General features: G+C 42.7%; 2 gene segments (V, D, J or C); both read right to left on the bottom strand.

Annotated features, from left to right (window-relative positions):
* Positions 1-7,966: 7,966 nt before the first annotated feature.
* Positions 7,967-10,064, bottom strand: LOC142398864 (Ig kappa-b4 chain C region-like). The segment is given in 3 exon segments: positions 7,967-8,319; positions 9,273-9,417; positions 10,035-10,064. Coding segments are annotated over 3 exon segments (504 nt in total).
* A 3,099-nt stretch (positions 10,065-13,163) lies between these two features.
* LOC142398863 (immunoglobulin kappa constant-like) lies at positions 13,164-14,950 on the bottom strand. The segment is given in 3 exon segments: positions 13,164-13,486; positions 14,188-14,269; positions 14,921-14,950. Coding segments are annotated over 3 exon segments (435 nt in total).
* Positions 14,951-19,430: the final 4,480 nt, after the last annotated feature.

The following is a 19,430-nucleotide window of genomic DNA, read 5'->3' as shown; positions in this document are numbered from 1 at the left end:
GGGAAGGTGAAACCTGAGACCACCTCCTCTGTTCAACGATGTTTTTTCCAGTTTTACATAGATGGCTTCTTTGATTCCTCTCTCAAACTACCTGTCTTCTCTGTCCAGAATGTGGACATTACTGTCCTCAAAAGAGTTTCCCTTCTCCTTGAGATGAAGGTGCACTGCTGAGTCTTGACCTGAAGAGGGGGCTCTCCTGTGTTGGGCCATGCGCTGGTGGAGCTGTTGTTTGGTCTCTCCTATAAAGAGGTCTGCACAGTCTTTGCTGCACTGTATACACAACACCACTCAGTTTGTGTTTGGGTGTTTAATCCTTTGGGTGAAACAGTCTCTGTCTGAGGGTGTTCTTGGGTTTACTGAAATTAGTTGTATGAACTCAGGTCAATGAGGCCTACAAGCCATGAATAGTTAAAAAAGAGACTTTAGGTAATATTTATGTATTACGGATTTAAAATAAACTAAGATGTTCTGAGTCAAAGTGACCAGAACACAGGCAGAGTTCAGTGTAAATGAACAGAGCAGGGGCCTCATGTACAAAGCGTGCGTACGCACAAAATAGTGGCGCACGCACCTTTTCACGTCAACGATCAGATGTATCAAGAACGAAAAGAACGTGGAAATGTGCGGTGCTTCACGGCAGCTTCAGCAGCTGTTGATTATTTGGCGAAACTTAGAGGTGATGTTGGGAAACTGTTATAATAAATAAATGTGAAAACAATTAGTCCTCAGACAGTGATGTGCACATTTGAGATAGATGAACAATTAATACACCCATGTGTCTCCATTTACACGAGTGGATATAAAAGCAGCGCAAAGTGGTGCAATGGATACCATTAAAAACAATTCAAATTCAATTCAAATTCAAAAATACTTTATTTATCCCAGAGGGAAATTAAATGTTGATGTAGCTCAATTAAATCAAGGAGTTATTATAGATGCTGATGGCTGTGGGCAGGAAAGATTTCCTGTAGCGGTCCGTTTTGCATCCAAACTGAAGAAGCCTTTGACTGAAGAGACTCTGTTTTCCGATAACAGTCTCATGGAGAGGATGTTCAGGGTTGTCCATAATTTTATGCAAAATCCTTCTTTGCATTATTGTCTCCAGAGGTTCCACAGTCGTCCCCAGAACAGAACCAGCCTTCTTTATCAGGTTGTTGAGTCTTTTTAGGTCCCTGGTTCTGATGCTACTGCCCCAACAGATGACGCAAGAGGAAATGACGCTCTCAACAACAGACTTGTAGAAGATCTGCAACATCTTGTTGCAAACCTTGAAGGACCTTAGCTTCCTCAAGAAGTACAGTCTGCTCTGTCCTTTCTTGTAGATGACTTCACTGTTGTGTCTCCAGTCCAGTCTGTTGTCCACATGAACACCGAGGTATTTATATTCCTCAACCACCTCCACTTCTTCTCCCATGATGGAAACAGGGTTTGATCTGACCCTGTTTCTCCTGAAATCTACAATCATCTCCTTTGTTTTGTTAACATTCAAGATGAGATGATTGTTCCCACACCATGCCACAAAGCGGTCCACCAGCTCTCTGTACTCAGCTTCTTGTCCATCTCTGATACACCCAACAACTGCAGAGTCATCTGAATATTTCTGTAGATGACAGGAGTCTGACTTGTACTGGAAGTCTGAAGTGTACAGAGTGAAAAGGAATGGTGAGAGTACAGTCCCCTGTGGTGCTCCTGTGCTGCTGATCACCTGGTTAGACACACAATTCTTCAGTCTGACAAACTGTGGTCTGTTTGTCAGGTAGTCATTAATCCAGGTGATTGTTGAGGCCTCCACCTGAGTCTTCTGGAGTTTCAGACAAAGCAGATCAGGCTGGATTGTGTTAAATGCACTGGAGAAATCAAAGAACATGATCCTCACAGTGCTGCCTGCTTTGTCCAGATGACAGTGGGTTTGTTGAAGCAGGTGTATGATAGCGTCTTCAACTCCAACTCCATGGAGATAAGCAAACTGCAGGGGGTCCTGATATGTGCTGGTTTGCTTACACAGGTGGGTCAACAGGAGTCTCTCCAGGACCTTCATGATGTGGGATGTCAGGGCAACAGGTCTGTAGTCATTGATGTCTGAAGGGTGAGTTTTCTTTGGTACCGGAACCAGACAGGATGTCTTCCACAACAGTGGTACCTTCTCTTGGGTCAAGCTAAGGTTGAAAAGGTGTTGCAGAATCCCACAGAGCTGCTCTGCACAGGCCGTCAGGACTCGGGGGCTGACACCATCTGGACCTGCAGCCTTGTTCCGGTTCAGTCTCTCCAACTGCCTCTTCACCTGACTTCTAGAAACAGAAAAGTGGGAGGGGGAGGCAAAGGGGACAGCAGCATCTCCTGATTGGGTTGAAGACAAACTAGTAGAAGCAGAAGAATCCATGACTGAGGTGGAGATGGAGATGTTACAGGAAAGCTGTGGGTCAGAGGAGGGTGGGATGTCTCTTTGGCTGGGAACAGGAGGGGAGGATGGTGAGCTTGTTCCTGAACTGAACCTGTTGAAGAATGTGTTCAGCTCATTTGCTCTGTCCAGACTTCCATCCATCCGATCCTCCCTCTGCTTGAGGCCTGTGATCTTCTTCATTCCTGACCACACATCTCTGATATTGTTCCTCTGCAGTTTACAATGGCTGCTTTAAAAGTATTAGAAGACTTTGCAAATGGTGCAATTCGAAGAAAGCGTGTGTTCACTACAACAGAGAGGATTTGCTGGCATATGATGGCGACTGATTACTCATTAGCCGTTTTGAGGGAAATCCTCCTAGAACTGTGCGCAGAGCTGCGGCCGGCGTTGGAGCGCAACACAGCGAGGAGCCATGCGCTGCCTTTGCTCACAGGTGACGTGCACACTGGGGTTCCAACCGGAGCATTCTAGGGGCAGGTGGCCAACCGATTGGGACTGTGCCAGTCTACCCTGAGCCGAGCCATGCCAGCCGCGTGGGACAGAATTATCCGCATCTCAGCCACGTATATCAAATTCCCAACAGGCCAACATAAAAGCTCAATTTGAAGCGAGAGCCGGTTTTGTAATCGGAGCTATCGACTGCGCACACATTGCTATAAAAGCGCCATCACATGATGCATTTGTATGTTAACAGGAAACATTTTCATTCGATCGATGTACAGATCATATGTGATGCGTAAATGCAATTAACCAACATTGTGGCGAGGTGCCGTGGTTCAACGCACGATTCATACATTCTGAGTAACAGCATTGTTGGGAACAAACTTACAAGGTGGCACTGTGTGTTATGGTGGGCTTCTTGGTGAGTAACTTCATTCTTGTAATGGTACTAATATTATTCCCCGTGACGCGCATTGAGTATGTGCGCCCCCAATTTCTATCCCGTCTTCACAGCATCATTATTATATTATATATATTAGTCGGTGGTTAAAGTTAGTTTCTTGCTGTTTTTTGCTGTTTAAACTTCAGTTTAAGATCTTTCTAACAAGCCCCTGATCGTCTCTGTGGGCAAATGTTAATAACCCTGTGCGTAAAGTGTGAAATGTCTCAATCAGCCTCATCTTTTCCCCGGCGCACTTCTGCGCGTTACTGTATGAACACGTTGTTGTGAGTTACACAAAAACATCGGTATTTAGCTTGGGGGTAATCAGAGTCACCCACATGAGCTCCCACCACCCCAGAGAGAGCAGTGCCACCCATAGTTGCCCCGACTCTCTGTTCAAAATGAGTCGGTCACCCCCCACCCGCCTGTTTTGGCCACACTGCAGCGGTGGGCAGCCAGTCTCCGCTTCACATCCACCTTAATGTGGGACCACTTCTTCTTCACCTCTGCTTGTGAGGCTTCTCTGACCACACAGCATTGACAGCCTCAGGCTCTCCCACCCACTCCTCTTAGTTTGCTACTTATGCTGGAGGACAGCGTGCCAAACAACACGTTTTAGCAGGCCTTCACTTCAGAAAGTAGCACCAACATCTCGCTTTCCGTGAAGTTCTTCTTTTTTCCCATCTTATTCAGTCTTTTTTCTTTATTTTCTGACCGTACACAGAGGGGAATCGCAGGTGCAGGGCTCATTTAAATATGATTTGCGTATTTAAGGAGGGGCGTGGACAGGGAGGAGTCAGGCGCTCCGACATGTGCGCTCAATTCCACGTTGATTGGGATGTACAAACGAAATGTGCTTGGATTAATGCGTGTGCACAGATTCGTACATCCGACGTCGGAGGTCATTTGGGTTTGAGCGTACGCTGTGTTTCAGTAGGAAATCCACGCAAGTCTTTGTACATGAGGCCTTGCTCTCCTCCCAGCAGGTATTACCACAGCCGTCCAACTTCCAGGACAGACTCCAGTCTGAGGGGAAGCCCTTGTTGGCCAGACACATGAGGGTGGCATTTCCCTGCTTCAGCTCCTTTATGGAGGGGGGCAACAGTGTCAGGGTGGGACGGACATCACCTAGGAGACACCAGTCAGCTTAGAGAACAGGAACCACACACTTGTCCAAAGAACAGCAGACACTTGGACATCTCTACTGTCAGAGCTGATTTTCTCCTTTAAGAAGTTTCTGTCAGGTTCTGCTCCACCAGTCACTGACTAACACATTGTTTCACTTCCCTTTAAGAAACCTCTGATGCACATCAGCACAGAGAGAATTATCACACAGTTTGATCTGAAATATGTAAAACTGTACGGGAAATTTAAAACAGCAGATGTCTGCAAATTTAGAAAGTAAGTTTTGCTTTAGTTCCAGTTCAGAAAAGCATCTCACTCACATTAAACATTCTACATATGGAGCATAAATATTGATTAGTATTACCTATGGTAGATACTCCGGACCGTTTCACAGGAGGTAGAATTCTCGGCAAAGTTTACCGACATACTCCGCTATCTTTACTGACATGGCGCGTTCCGACGGGACTAGATTTCCCGGTTATTATTACTTTACCCCAGGTCCCCCCATTAAACTAGTCCCGTCCGAATAGGGCTTTAGACAAACAACTCAACAAAACTTTTTGCTTTTTGTGGAATTTTAGTTTAAATGAAAACTGAAGATCAGACAGAGCAACAAATGTCTATGATAAGGATAGACATACCTCCCTTCAGTCATTATATAAGTAAAAGGAATCCACTCTCTTATAAAATGATGAAGTAATTGTGAAGGAGAATTTTCAAATAAGGTGGAACAAAAAAAAAATTTAGGAGAACTCACTGCAGATTGAGTAATTGTTCCACAGAGCAAGAAGTAGCTGTTTCTCAACCAAGGCTAGAAAATTAAAAAGTTGCATCACTTTCTGACTTAAAATTCATCATGTTCTTCCATTTTGCATCACATGTTACTGTCATACATGGTCCAACAAATGTTTATCTACTATATTCTTGATTCTTCAGAAACATTCAGTTCTTATGGTTGTCTTTTTATGACATTTTTATGATGTGAAACTTTTTTACCATTGTGTTATATTTCTGTTAATTAATCCTGAACACGAGATTTTAACTGCCCAACAGTTTGCTGTTGTCTGATTCTCTCTTTCATGAGCCAGATCATTTCGACAGGAGTCAGATCTGGACTGCAGGCAGGCCAGTTAAACACAAACTGTGTAAGTCACTGTGAACGAGGTCTTGCATTGTCCTGCTGATATCATTTCATTCATCTTGATGATGAACTATTTGTTTCTCCAAAACTGCAATATAAACTTCCACTTATAAACAAGTGTGTTTATCTATTGATAAACAGCATCATCAGAGTTCCAACTCCCTGTTGGAGTCAGTCAGAGCATTTCCATAGAGAGCCACTTTGCATCAGCAGCACCATGCTCCAGTGCTCTGGCAGAGTTTATAGTCCTGAGAGTTGAACACTGGATGACTGACAGCTGACCTTCATGACACCAGAAGCCACAGAAATCCTCCTCATCAGAAACATGACTTTGATCTGCGTCCTCATCTGGACTCTCCTCTGCTGCTGCTTCACAGGTAAAGTCCAGAGAATCAAACTCCTCTCCTCTATGAACATCCGTCCCTCTGAAATGAAGCCGACAAAAGCATGAAGCTGCTTTATGTTTTTGTCTCTGTATCCTCAGAGTCCAGAGGTCAGGTCACAGTGACTCAGCCTGGAGCAGTGAGCTCTGCTGTGGGAGGCTCCGCCACCATCACATGTAAAACCAGTCAGGATGTTCATGTTTGGAGTGGCTACCACCGTTTAGCCTGGTACCAACAGAGAGATGGAGAAACTCCCAAACTGCTCATTTACTTTGCTAGCTACAGAGAATCAGGGATTTCAGATCGTTTTACAGGCAATGGATCAAACTCTGACTTCACTCTGACCATCAGTGGAGTTCAGGCTGAAGATGCTGCAGTTTATTACTGTCAGAGTCTCCATGAAATCAACAGTCAGGCTGTGTTCACACAGTGAAAAACAGTCGTACAAAAACCTCCCTCAGTCAGCCTGAACAGAAACTGAACCGACAGCTGCAGACACTGATACAGTTCACTGAGGACACACATTTCATGGAACATTTTAAATATTATTTTAACCGTCACACTTTGCACCATCCATTAGTTTAACTATCTTTATATTTCTCTGAAGACACACACATAGCTTAAATGTAATTAAGTTTCTGAAGGTTCTGTTATCCATCACATCTTATCAAAATCTATTAACATAATTTTTTTCCGTCTAAAAAAGCAAAGAGGAGCTATTGTGTGGCAGTTAAATAAAATACAACTAGCACAACCTTTGACCCCAAATCCGCTCTGTGGATTTAAAATAAAATCAAAAAAAGAAGTGTTAAATTCATGAGTTGATACCAAACATGAAAATAGTTCTAAACAACATATCTTTTTTCTTATTTTTGGTTTTTCTTCATTAAATTTCCATGAAATCTACGACAGTTTCAGACTGAAAGAAAACTAAAAATCTAAAGGAGTTCTTCCTCAAACATTTCCAGCACATTAAACTGAGTATGAAGAAGTTTGGGGTAAATACTTGTATAAATTCTGCCTGTTGGAGTCAGTCAGAGCATTTCCAGAGGGAATGTTGTCAGATCAGCTCACTACAGTCTTTATTGTGGCTGCTTACAAATATCTATTGATGCAGTTTAAAGGTCACATTGAGACACGAGCAGAAGAAATGCTGTAATTGTTTTATTCTCATGTAATCTTCCTCTGTAGTTAAATCCGTTTGTCCCTTATGACCTGGAGATTAGATCATCATCACATCAGGGAACAGCCGACCAACAGATTCTTAAATGAGTGTGAAGAACATTGTTCCAGGACTGTGGAAGAGTTTAAGAACACATTAGATGTTTCTGTGAGAGTGTTTACACTAAAGACATGAATCAGCCTTTATATAGAGATCACTGATGATGATTATACTCTGATGTTGTAAACCAATCAGAATGTACTGTTCAGGATCCTACAGTAGCATGTTTCTGTGAGGCATTTTAGCTTTACTCACAGTTACTACAGTGTGTGGATTTTTATCTACACATTTCAGCACAAATGTTTCTCCTACTGACATAATTCTTTCATCATATTTAAGATGTTTTGATTGAAATTCTTCAGCAGAACAATCAGCTTGATAACTACAAGGTTTTCATCGAGTTACAAAGTCACAAAAAGTTGGAACATTAGATTAAGTCATTTCTATCATGGCTGAATTTAAATGACCATTCTGGGTTGTTCTATTAAAACAAACACTGTATGACATGAGCTCATAATTCCTTTCTCACGTTGTTCAACTATTTTTTAATCTAAAATAATAAATATATTTTATTAGGTATGTCTGTGGATTTTATGGAACTGGTGGGGTCATTGTTTCTTTCATTAAAACACAAACGAAAACATTTGTTTTGATGAAAAGGCTTTTTATTTAATCAGGGAAATCTCAGTTATAAAAATCAATGAGAACAATTAAAGTATTAAAAGATGAAGAAGACATGAAATGGTTACTGTTGAAAAGAGACAGAGACCGTGTTGAAAAGTAAAGACTGAAAGCAAAAACAGTAACTTCAATATCTGAGTCCCAGTGAGTGGGATCAGGACTGGGAACACTGGTCTCTCCTCAGTGTCTGTAAGACTGGAGTCTGGGAGCCCTGTTTGGCCTCACAGGTCACAGAGCCCACCTTCTCCCACTGGTCTGCAGGGAGCCTCAGGGTGCTGCTCCAGCTGTAGAGGCCGTCCTTCTGCAGCAGCCCGGGGCTCCTGCTCTCCTCCAGGCTGCTGCTGCTGCTGCCGTCCACCTTCCAGGACAGACTCCAGTCTGAGGGGAAGCCCTTGTTGGCCAGACATACAAGTGTGGCCTTCCCCTGCTGCAGCTCTTCAGTGGAGGGGGGCAACACTGTCAGGGTGGGAGGGACCTGACCCACTGGAGAAAGAGAGGATACATGTTGAGAGGCAGCAGCTTTTTAATATCCCACTTCCTTCTCTGAGCTCGGTAACTACGGCAACAGACAGGCTTCACTGCTGAGCCACAGCAACAGACAGGTTTCAGTACTAAATGTAAAAAGGTTTAAGGCTTTTTGCTCCTCAGATGTTTTCAGTTTTATTTCAGTCAGTGTGGTACAATCTAAAATCATGAATGCAATTTTCAAACCAGATCGTCAGCCTTCATGTCATGTATCACCTGTTTACATCAAAAACAAGTTTTTCATTCATTTCACAAATCATTTCGACACGTTTATATAAATCTATCATTTCTACCCTCTCCTGCTTCTGACTTTAGCGACTGCAAAATTACGTGGAAAAACAGTATTTTCCTCCTTTACAGTCATTTCTCTCATAGTATTTTCTGTTATTTTGCATCATAAAACAACCTTTGTAGAGAAATTCCATTAATCAATACCCCTCATACAGTAATGCATCACTTTTCTCCTGCTGAAATGTTTATATGCTGTTAGATAAAAGTGCAGCCCAGATCAGCATGGCTCCGAATTTTGTCTAAATTGTTATCAATGACACAGAATTAGTCCCTGTGAAATGTTCATTCACATAGATATTAAGTGTGGAGAGAAAAACTAAAGCGTTTGAGAATAACCTTCAACTTGTTAACTTTGTTTACGAATTATTGTTCATGTAACATGTAAGAATTATTTTCAGTCGTCACCAGTTTTCAGAAGCTTAAAATTTCCTGAGTAACAGAGAGAAGACTTTTGAGTGTGTCCGAATATATCGTCTCACTCACTCATCAACAATTACTGCAATCATATAAACTACATTTATTCATATATTTTTCATAAATGAACAGTTTTCTGGTTATGAAATGAAAAATAAAGAAGGAGCTATAAATTTCAGGTTATTAGAAGAGTAAAATGTACTTACAGTTAACTGTCAGTCTGGTTCCTCCACCGAACGTGTACCACAGTGATACAAACTCATTGAGCCGCCGTACAAAAACCTCTGACTGCACAGAGACACGGCTCTCTGACTCTGAGACAAACAAACTCACCAAAACTTTTGCTGTTTTCTAGAATTTTAGCTCAAATAGGAACTGAAGAAAACACAGAGCAACAAATGTCTCACATCAGATTTTTATATATTTAGTATTTTTACGTTTGTGAAAATAAAGATGGACTCATTTGATGCCGTCTTATGAAACATTTTTACAGAAGGTGAGATATCATGACCCCATGAATGAACTAATAAGAGACGCTGATAACAAATCTCATTAATTAACCCAAAATGTTGTACATAAACATGCATATATCTTTATTAGATGAAATTGTCACAAATGCAATAAAGCTCATGTTGAACATGTTGATAAATGCTGATAAGGAGACAGGAAGGGGTGAAGGATGGTGTTATAGTCCAAGTGTTTTTCACTTTTCAGCTTCTCTCAGTGTTGCAGTATTTCTGGGTTCTTTGTTTTGTTCGACACGACTCTCTGACTCTGAAACAAACAAACTGCAGAACTTTTTAAATGTTTGAGAAATACAAACTTAATTACACATTCAGCAATAAACAGGATATTTAAATTCATTATAAAATAATACATATATTTAAATTCATTATAAAATAATACATTTATGAATGTAAATGACAGACATATTTAACAACATGTGTACAGATAAAGTGGTAAAGCACTGAAAGATTCTGCCGTGCAGCCAGATCCATTGTAGAGTCCATCAGAGAAATATTGAGCAGGATTATTAACAATTGTTGATCAATCAAAAAAAAAAAACATAAAAAGTTATGAGCATTGACAAAAAGTTTAATTTTGACAATAAAATTTTAAACAAAATTTAAAAAAAAACCATATTAATTCAGAAAAACACTATAAAGTTTCTGATCAATATCCTGATTGATGAGACAACTCCCTGTTGGAGTCAGTCAGAGCATTTCCATAGAGAGCCACTTTGCATCAGCAGCACCATGCTCCAGTGCTCTGGCAGAGTTTATAGTCCTGAGAGTTGAACACTGGATGACTGACAGCTGACCTTCATGACACCAGAAGCCACAGAAATCCTCCTCATCAGAAACATGACTTTGATCTGCGTCCTCATCTGGACTCTCCTCTGCTGCTGCTTCACAGGTAAAGTCCAGAGAATCAAACTCCTCTCCTCTATGAACATCCGTCCCTCTGAAATGAAGCCGACAAAAGCATGAAGCTGCTTTATGTTTTTGTCTCTGTATCCTCAGAGTCCAGAGGTCAGGTCACAGTGACTCAGCCTGGAGCAGTGAGCTCTGCTGTGGGAGGCTCCGTCACCATCACATGTAAAACCAGTCAGAATGTTTATGTTCGGAGAGGCTACCACCGTTTAGCCTGGTACCAACAGAGAGATGGAGAAACTCCCAAACTGCTCATTTCCTTTGCTGACAGCAGAGAATCAGGGATTTCAGATCGTTTTACAGGCAGTGGATCAAACTCTGACTTCACTCTGACCATCAGTGGAGTTCAGGCTGAAGATGCTGCAGTTTATTACTGTCAGAGTCTCCATGAAATCAACAGTCAGTATGTGTTCACACAGTGAAAAACAGTCGTACAAAAACCTCCCTCAGTCAGCCTGAACAGAAACTGAACCGACAGCTGCAGAGACTGATACAGTTCACTGAGGACACACACATAGAATCACAATAAATCTTATCAAGCTTTTTCTATATGACTTTCTCCAATGCAGCCTCATATCCTTTGATTTCTAAGATGAAATAATGTGTGCATCAAGAAGAACTTTCAGGCTGGAGTGCCACTATTAACTATAATTTTCTCCAGTTTTAATCAGTTTGAAGAAACAGATCAGAAGTCCTCTTAGTAAAAGATGAGTTCTCCCAGAAATCTGTACATCCTTGAATAATATAAGGAATTTTAGATATTAAAGATTTATGTGAAGAAGATTTCTTGGAGTGTTCTTATAAATATTGAAATGATATAAGTATACTTCATGATAAATAAATCATATACACTACTAGTGAATGTATAACTATATATGCTCACGACATACAATTATATACATCGTATATGCAATTCAAATGCCATAATATGAAAAGTTCATTACTATCCTACTAAGTCTTGTTTCTTCCATTTCTCTTTGAATCAAATTGGAAGCTTCACAAAAGCTTTGAAAGGCCTCATTTTTACTCACAAACATTAACTGAATGCATTGTTGCTGACTTGACTTCCATGTTTTCTGGCTCTGCCAACACGTCCAATTTCTGTTTGAAGTTTCCAGAGTAAGAAATCTAAGCTCCTGGGCCTCAGCATCACTTCAGGAATCATCACAGCTTTACTTGATAAAATCTCTTGCACACAAACACCACGACTTGTAAAAACTTTGAAATTCAAATGACAAAAACGTGCACGTCCATGCACATAGCAGTCCAATGAATCTGCGCACACATCTGGAGTGTAGGAACATTTAATGTGCGGTTTGTGATCGATAAGTTTTGCAGGCAGCATGACAACAATTTATGATGTGCTGACATATCGAAAACTTCCGCTTTGGAGTTTGTGGAGCAGGTTATCTGAGCTCTGTGGCCTCAGGCATCATCCACTGACTGATCTAGTGGGTGCTGTGAAGCAGCTTCATGGGAAAATAATGATGAGATTAGCAAGGAGACATGCAACAGGCAGGGAAAAATATGGCATGATTGGCTGCAAATAGGTGGAATAAACACCAGAAAGCAGGAGGGTGTATGTGACCGAAGGGAAAGCCTCTGAGCATCTGTTGGTCGGGTTCATAAAAAATCACAGTCCCTTTGAACTGAGAATGTGACTGACAAAAGTCACACCTCAGTTCTTTTTTTCCTTTAGAGTCTATTTATGTTCTCAGTGCTGTATGTCTCTGTTTTCTGATCAAACTTTATACCGTGATGACTGATCTCTAAATTCAAGATTGATCGAATGATAGCCTGATATTTTGCTTAAAGAATCTGTTTTCTTCAAAGAAATATACACTTATGTCAAGTCTGGATTGAAGACTTTCTTCAAGTTTTTAATCAAATCTTTGGGATCTGAAATATTTTAATATTTCTTTCATTTTCCTGTTGGGATCTGTTTGCATCAGTTCCGTCAGTTCCTCAGTTTTTCTCTAGATGGCGCCAAGGAGCAGGGTTGGGCCACAGGCTCTGCAGGTGTGTTTTCCTTCGCACCTGCTAATCATCTACCCTCATCAGAGGAGGATAAGAAGAGGTGTCGGCCAGCACTTCGACGCCAGAGTGTTTTACCGTCGTGGTAACTCTAGGCCTCCGTACCTGAAAATTCTATGTTCAATCTTCTTACTGAAGACTTATTTCCGTATTCTCGTTCCCTGTTTCAGGTTTTTCTCCTGTCGGTGGTCTGTACTCAACCTTTGTCTGAGTTTCAGAGGAGAGAAAAACAGGAGAGATGTTTATGATTATAGTATCCATGATTTTTTTTGTTTGTTTGTTTCAATATAAATGTCACACAACTCTTGTGTAAGTGTAGATATCTTCTGGAGTTAGTGCACAATGAATTTTAGTTTCCCTTTGTACCCACTCTATGCCAATATATGTGTTTTCACCCCGAACACCGTTGAAATTTTGTTTTATATGTACCTATTCAAATCTGAAAATGGACAAAAAGGGATTCAGTATTCAGTTTGTGTTCATTTGAAAAATAGTCAACATCTGATTTTGAGAACAATTGACTGTTTATTGAGACCGATAGCAGAAAAAGAAACAGAAAAGCTACATAATGCACATAAAGCAACAGAATGCAATAACTGTCAAATATTTTCCCAGTCCCAGTGAGTGGGATCAGGACTGGGAACACTGGTCTGTCCTCAGTGTCTCTGAGACTGGAGTCTGGGAGACCTTGGTGGCCTCACAGGTCACAGAGTCCATCTTGTCCCACTGGTCAACAGAAAGCCTCAGGGTGCTGCTCCAGCTGTAGAGGCCGTCCTTCTGCACCCCGAGACTCCTGCTCTCCTCCCAGCAGGTGTTACCGCAGCCGTCCAACTTCCAGGACAGACTCCAGTCTGAGGGGAAGCCCTTGTTGGCCAGACACATGAGGGTGGCATTTCCCTGCTTCAGCTCCTTTATGGAGGGGGGCAGCACTGTCAGGGTGGGACGGACATCACCTAGGAGACACCAGTCAGCTTAGAGAACAGGAACCACACACTTGTCCATAGAACAGCAGACACTTGGACATCTCTACTGTCAGAGCTGATTTTCTCCTTTAAGAAGTTTCTGTCAGGTTCTGCTCCACCAGTCACTGACTAACACATTGTTTCACTTCCCTTTAAGAAACCTCTGATGCACATCAGCACAGAGAGAATCATCACACAGTTTGATCTGAAATATGTAAAACTGTACGGGAAATTTAAAACAGCAGATGTCTGCAAATTTAGAAAGTAAGTTTTGCTTTAGTTCCAGTTCAGAAAAGCATCTCACTCACATTAAACATTCTACATATGGAGCATAAATATTGCTTAAACAAATGAACACATGCTTTATTTTAAAGGGGATTTAAAGTAACGTATGACATGATCATTACAGAGATTTTAGAATATTTCCTCTTCAGTTTAATGTTGTTCTACTTGTACAAAATGCATGTTTTTATTCATTGTAGAGACAGTCTTGCCACAATATTAAAATATTTGCTCTACTTTCACAGAAATGTTGACAAATTTTAGCAAAGCCAAGCCAAGCTCTATGAGGATAAATAAAAACTATGACCGGTACAATTTTTGTCGAGAAGATATTTTTCATTCAAACATTAAATGGAATAAAGCCCACTTAAAACTTACAGTCATTGATATTAAATACAGTAAAAACTTACTTCCAAACTCCAGTCTGGTTCCTCGACCAAAAGTCCACCACAGTGATACAAACTCATTGAGCCGCCGTACAAAAACCTCTGACTGCACAGAGACACGGCTCTCTGACTCTGAGACAAACAAACTCACCAAAACTTTTGCTGTTTTCTAGAATTTTAGCTCAAATAGGAACTGAAGAAAACACAGAGCAACAAATGTCTCGCATCAGATTTTTATATATTTAGTATTTTTATGTTTGTGAAAATAAAGATGGACTCATTTGATGCCGTCTTATGAAACATTTTTACAGAAGGTGAGATATCATGACCCCATGAATGAACTAATAAGAGACGCTGATAACAAATCTCATTAATTAACCCAAAATGTTGTACTTAAACATGCATATATCTTTATTAGATGAAATTGTCACAAATGCAATAAAGCTCATGTTGAACATGTTGATAAATGCTGATAAGGAGACAGGAAGGGGTGAAGGATGGTGTTATAGTCCAAGTGTTTTTCACTTTTCAGCTTCTCTCAGTGTTGCAGTATTTCTGGGTTCTACGTTTTGTTCGACACGACTCTCTGACTCTGAAACAAACAAACTGCAGAACTTTTTAAATGTTTGAGAAAGACAAACTTAATTACACATTCAGCAATACACAGGATATTTAAATTCATTATAAAATAATACATTTATGAATGTAAATGACAGACATATTTAACAACATGTGTACAGATAAAGTGGTAAAGCACTGAAAGATTCTGCCGTGCAGCCAGATCCATTGTAGAGTCCATCAGAGAAATATTGAGCAGGATTATTAACAATTGTTGATCAATGAAAAAAAAAAAACATAAAAACTTATGAGGATTGACAAAAAGTTTAATTTTGACAATAAAATAAAAAAAATAAAAATAAAAAAAAACATGTTAATTCAGAAAAACACTGTAAAGTTTCTGATCAATATCCTGATTGATAAGACAACTCCCTGTTGGAGTCAGTCAGAGCATTTCCATAGAGAGCCACTTTGCATCAGCAGCACCATGCTCCAGTGCTCTGGCAGAGTTTATAGTCCTGAGAGTTGAACACTGGATGACTGACAGCTGACCTTCATGACACCAGAAGCCACAGAAATCCTCCTCATCAGAAACATGACTTTGATCTGCGTCCTCATCTGGACTCTCCTCTGCTGCTGCTTCACAGGTAAAGTCCAGAGAATCAAACTCCTCTCCTCTATGAACATCCGTCCCTCTGAAATGAAGCCGACAAAAGCATGAAGCTGCTTTATGTTTTTGTCTCTGTATCCTCAGAGTCCAGAGGTCAGGTCACAGTGACTCAGCCTGGAGCAGTGAGCTCTGCTGTGGGAGGCTCCGTCACCATCACATGTAAAACCAGTCAGAATGTTTATGTTCGGAGAGGCTACCACCGTTTAGCCTGGTACCAACAGAGAGATGGAGAAACTCCCAAACTGCTCATTTCCTTTGCTGACAGCAGAGAATCAGGGATTTCAGATCGTTTTACAGGCAGTGGATCAAACTCTGACTTCACTCTGACCATCAGTGGAGTTCAGGCTGAAGATGCTGCAGTTTATTACTGTCAGAGTCTCCATGAAATCAACAGTCAGGAGGTGTTCACACAGTGAAAAACAGTCGTACAAAAACCTCCCTCAGTCAGCCTGAACAGAAACTGAACCGACAGCTGCAGACACTGATACAGTTCACTGAGGACACACACTCAAACAAAAGCACATATATGAACTATTGATAAACTCTACGTGTAACACACATTTAATCTCTCTTAATAGATGCATATAAACATATTTCACATATTTTTCCGTACATGAACTCTCTTTAAGAATATTATCATTAATTCAACATTATTAACCCGACATAGCAGGTGACTGAAGCTCCAGTTCTCGTCACAGTCATCCAAATATTAGTGTATTAGTGTAGTTAATATTATATCCAAGTCTCTCCAAGTACATGGAGACAATAACACTACAGAAATAATAATAAATTATATTTCTTGTTTTAAAATTTATTTTGATTCATATATTTTTATCCATAAATACAGTTTCATGACTGGCAGCAGTTAGAAGATTAACCCTCGTGTCGCCCTTCGCATTCCGTATACACCCGGGTGTTCTCTCGCACCGGGTCAAACTGACCTACGCTCCGAGGATGAGCAGCAGGAGTTGGCACAGGTGGGGCAGTACAGGAGCGCGCAGCCTCCGCATATGTACTTCTCGCAGCCACGGCAGACGTTGTGCGTTTTACTGTCCTTCTTGGAGGGACAGACCTGACACCTCTTCCTCTTACTCGCAGGGATGGGTGGTGGTTTGACAGGGGCTGTGGAAGCGCCGGGGGCCTGGACCTGGACCCGGGTCTGGGTCAGGGCCTGGACCTGGACCTTGGTCGAGGCGGGAGGCTCACCCCTCAGCAAAGGGGCAGCAGGGGAAGCAGGGGCAGAACAAGAAGAAGAAGAAGATTTTTTTTATTTTTACAAAAACATTTATTCACATTTTAACATAATACATCACACTGTGTCAATCTGTAAAACAGGATAAATTAGTGTTCAAGAAAAAATGCAAACTGCAGTTCATTATCATCATCAATGGAACAAAGAATATCATTAAAACACCAGATGCTTTTAAAACGTTGGAGATCGTCTGTGAGTTTGTAAAAGCTAAACTCCAGCCTCAGTCTGCACCTGAGGTTGCAGCACCACACGGAGACCGCCTCCTGACCCGCTTTGTCCGTCACTTTGTTCTTTCTGGAAACATAAATAGCCAACTTAGCTTCACCCAAGATAAAATTTAAAAGCTGAAACTTCTGTTTGTCTGTTTTTTTATATCCTGCGCCATAGATAAAACGTGTGATGCTAAAAGACTCATTAAATAGGTTAAACACGGTAGTTAAAAGAGTGAAGAGCACTGTGAGTCTCTGACACTCGCTAAAAACGTGATAAACTGTCTCCTGAAGGAGACAGAAAGGGCACTGGTTAGACACAGCCGGGTTTAAAACAGAGATAAAAGCATTGGAGGCGATGGCACCATGTAAAATCCTCCACTGGAGGTTGGCAGTTCGTTTTTTTTAATGGGAGGCTTGTAGAGAACTCGCCACTGTGGACCGGCTCCATCGGCTCCCAGCCTGCCGGTCCACACAGTGGGCTCTCTGTCACAGAGCCCCCTCCTGTTGAGCACTTTAACACAGAGGTGGTAGAGAGTCCTCCTTCCAGCCGAACAGAAGCCGAGGCTCCCGGGGTCCCCGAGTAGAGGCCCACTGAGTTCCCTAAGCTGGGGACTCACATGGACCCCAGGAAAAGGGTCCCCAGGGTCCGGCTCCACCCCTCTGCCGTAGTCCAAGAGGAGGCCTTTCTCTTTGCCAGAGAGCCTCCGCCTCCAGAGCTCCAGTACCCGCTCTGCCACCCTGGCGGACCTGATGCCGAGGAGAGAGCCCACAGCCTGCGAGTCCGTCAGCGCCGGCCCCGCAGTGTCCACCAGCTGCTGGAACACCAGAACCTTTCTCCTGCACAGTGCTGTTCTCAGTCCAGGCGTAGCTCCGCTGGACACGTCCAGACGGGCCCCGTGCACCAGTGGCTCCTGCAGCAGCCAGAACAGGGAGGCAGAGCTTTGTCGTGAGTCAAGTTTAAAAAGGACCCATGACTTAAAAACACTGTGATAAAAAGGAGGCAACCCGTTTAATTTTAATAAAGTGCAATCGGTTAAAAACAGAGCAGCATCCAGTCCCAGGTCACCCGCACGTTTAAAAATGCAGCCGGCCACTTCTCTCCACACCAAGTCCGCCGGACCTGTTAAAAACCTTTGGACAAACTGAAGCCTGAAAGTGGAGGCCCTGCTGGCCAGGTGGATGAGGCCCTGGCCCCCCTCCTCTCTCGGTAAAAACAGCACCCCCTGTGGCACCCAATGCCGACCATCCCAAAAAAAGTCGACAAGTTTTGCTTGGACCTGAGCCAGTAAACCTGATGGGGGGTCCACGCAGGCCAGGCGGTGCCACAGCAGAGATGCCACCGGGTTGTTCAGCACCAGCACTCTACCCCTGTAGGACATCTGGGGGAGCAGCCATTTCCATTTTTGTAGTTTGCCTTCAACCTTTTCTGTGATGCCCTCCCAGTTTCTCCTGGTCATCTCCTCACACCCGAGGAAGACGCCAAGGTATTTCAACCCCTCTCTGCTCCATTGCAGGTGCTGAGGGAGAACTGGGAGGCCATCACACCATCTGCCCACAACACCCGGATCTTGGCTATAAAACCAGCGCTGAACCCAAACCTCTCCATGGTTTTCCAGAGGAAGTTGTGTTCAACGCGGTCAAAAGCCTTTTCCTGGTCTAACGAAATGAGACCAGTATCAATGCCCAATGAGCTGGAAACCTCCAAAACATCCCGAATCAGGTAGACATTGTCTACCATAGACCTGCCAGGTACACAATAGGTCTGATCCCGGTGGATGACCTGCTCCATAGCATTTCTCAGCCTGTTCGCCAAGGCCTTGGACAGGATTTTATAATCTGTGCACAGGAGTGACATAGGGCGCCAGTTCCTTATCTCCTGAAGGTTGCCTTTCTTTGGCAGGAGGGTGACAGCAGCCCTGCGGCAGGACAGCGGCAGGGAACCCAAAGCCAAGCCCTCATTAAAAACCTCTAAAACATCGGGTGCTAAAATGTGCCAGAAGGCCTTATAAAACTCGACACTCAGACCATCGATGCCGGGAGCCCTCCGTCCCTGCATGCCCTGCAGAGCAGCCTGCAGCTCCACCAGCTGTACGGCCTGCTCCAGCTGTGCGCTGGTCTCCTCAGAGACCTGAGGCAGCTCACCACAGAACTCCTCAAACAGTGCATCATTCTCCTCATATGCACTCGCATAGAGGGATGCGTAAAAATCCACAGCTCGCTGTCTGATGTCTGCAGTGTCAGTGAGTTCCTGCCCTGTGTCAGAGAGCAGAGAGTGGATCACCTTGGCCTGACCTCGCTTCTTCTCCAGGCCGAAGAAAAAGCTAGAGGGAGCATCCATCTCGGAGATGTTCAGGAACCGGGATCGGACCAGTGCACTCTGCACCTTTGTGTCCAGCAGGTTGGCCAGAGCCATCTTTTTAGATTTGAGGACTTCAATACATCCTCGATTTCCTGTGGAAGTGGCAACTGTCTCCAGTTCCACGATCGCAGTCTCCAGGTCCCGTATAGATCGACAGGCATCCCGTGTAACATTGAGAGTATACTGCTGGCACAAGAGTTTTATCTCAGTCTTACC

This window comes from Odontesthes bonariensis, chromosome 14, assembly GCF_027942865.1.
Source record: "Odontesthes bonariensis isolate fOdoBon6 chromosome 14, fOdoBon6.hap1, whole genome shotgun sequence".
Lineage (NCBI taxonomy): Eukaryota > Metazoa > Chordata > Actinopteri > Atheriniformes > Atherinopsidae > Odontesthes > Odontesthes bonariensis.
This window is presented reverse-complemented; position numbering and strand designations above follow the sequence as displayed.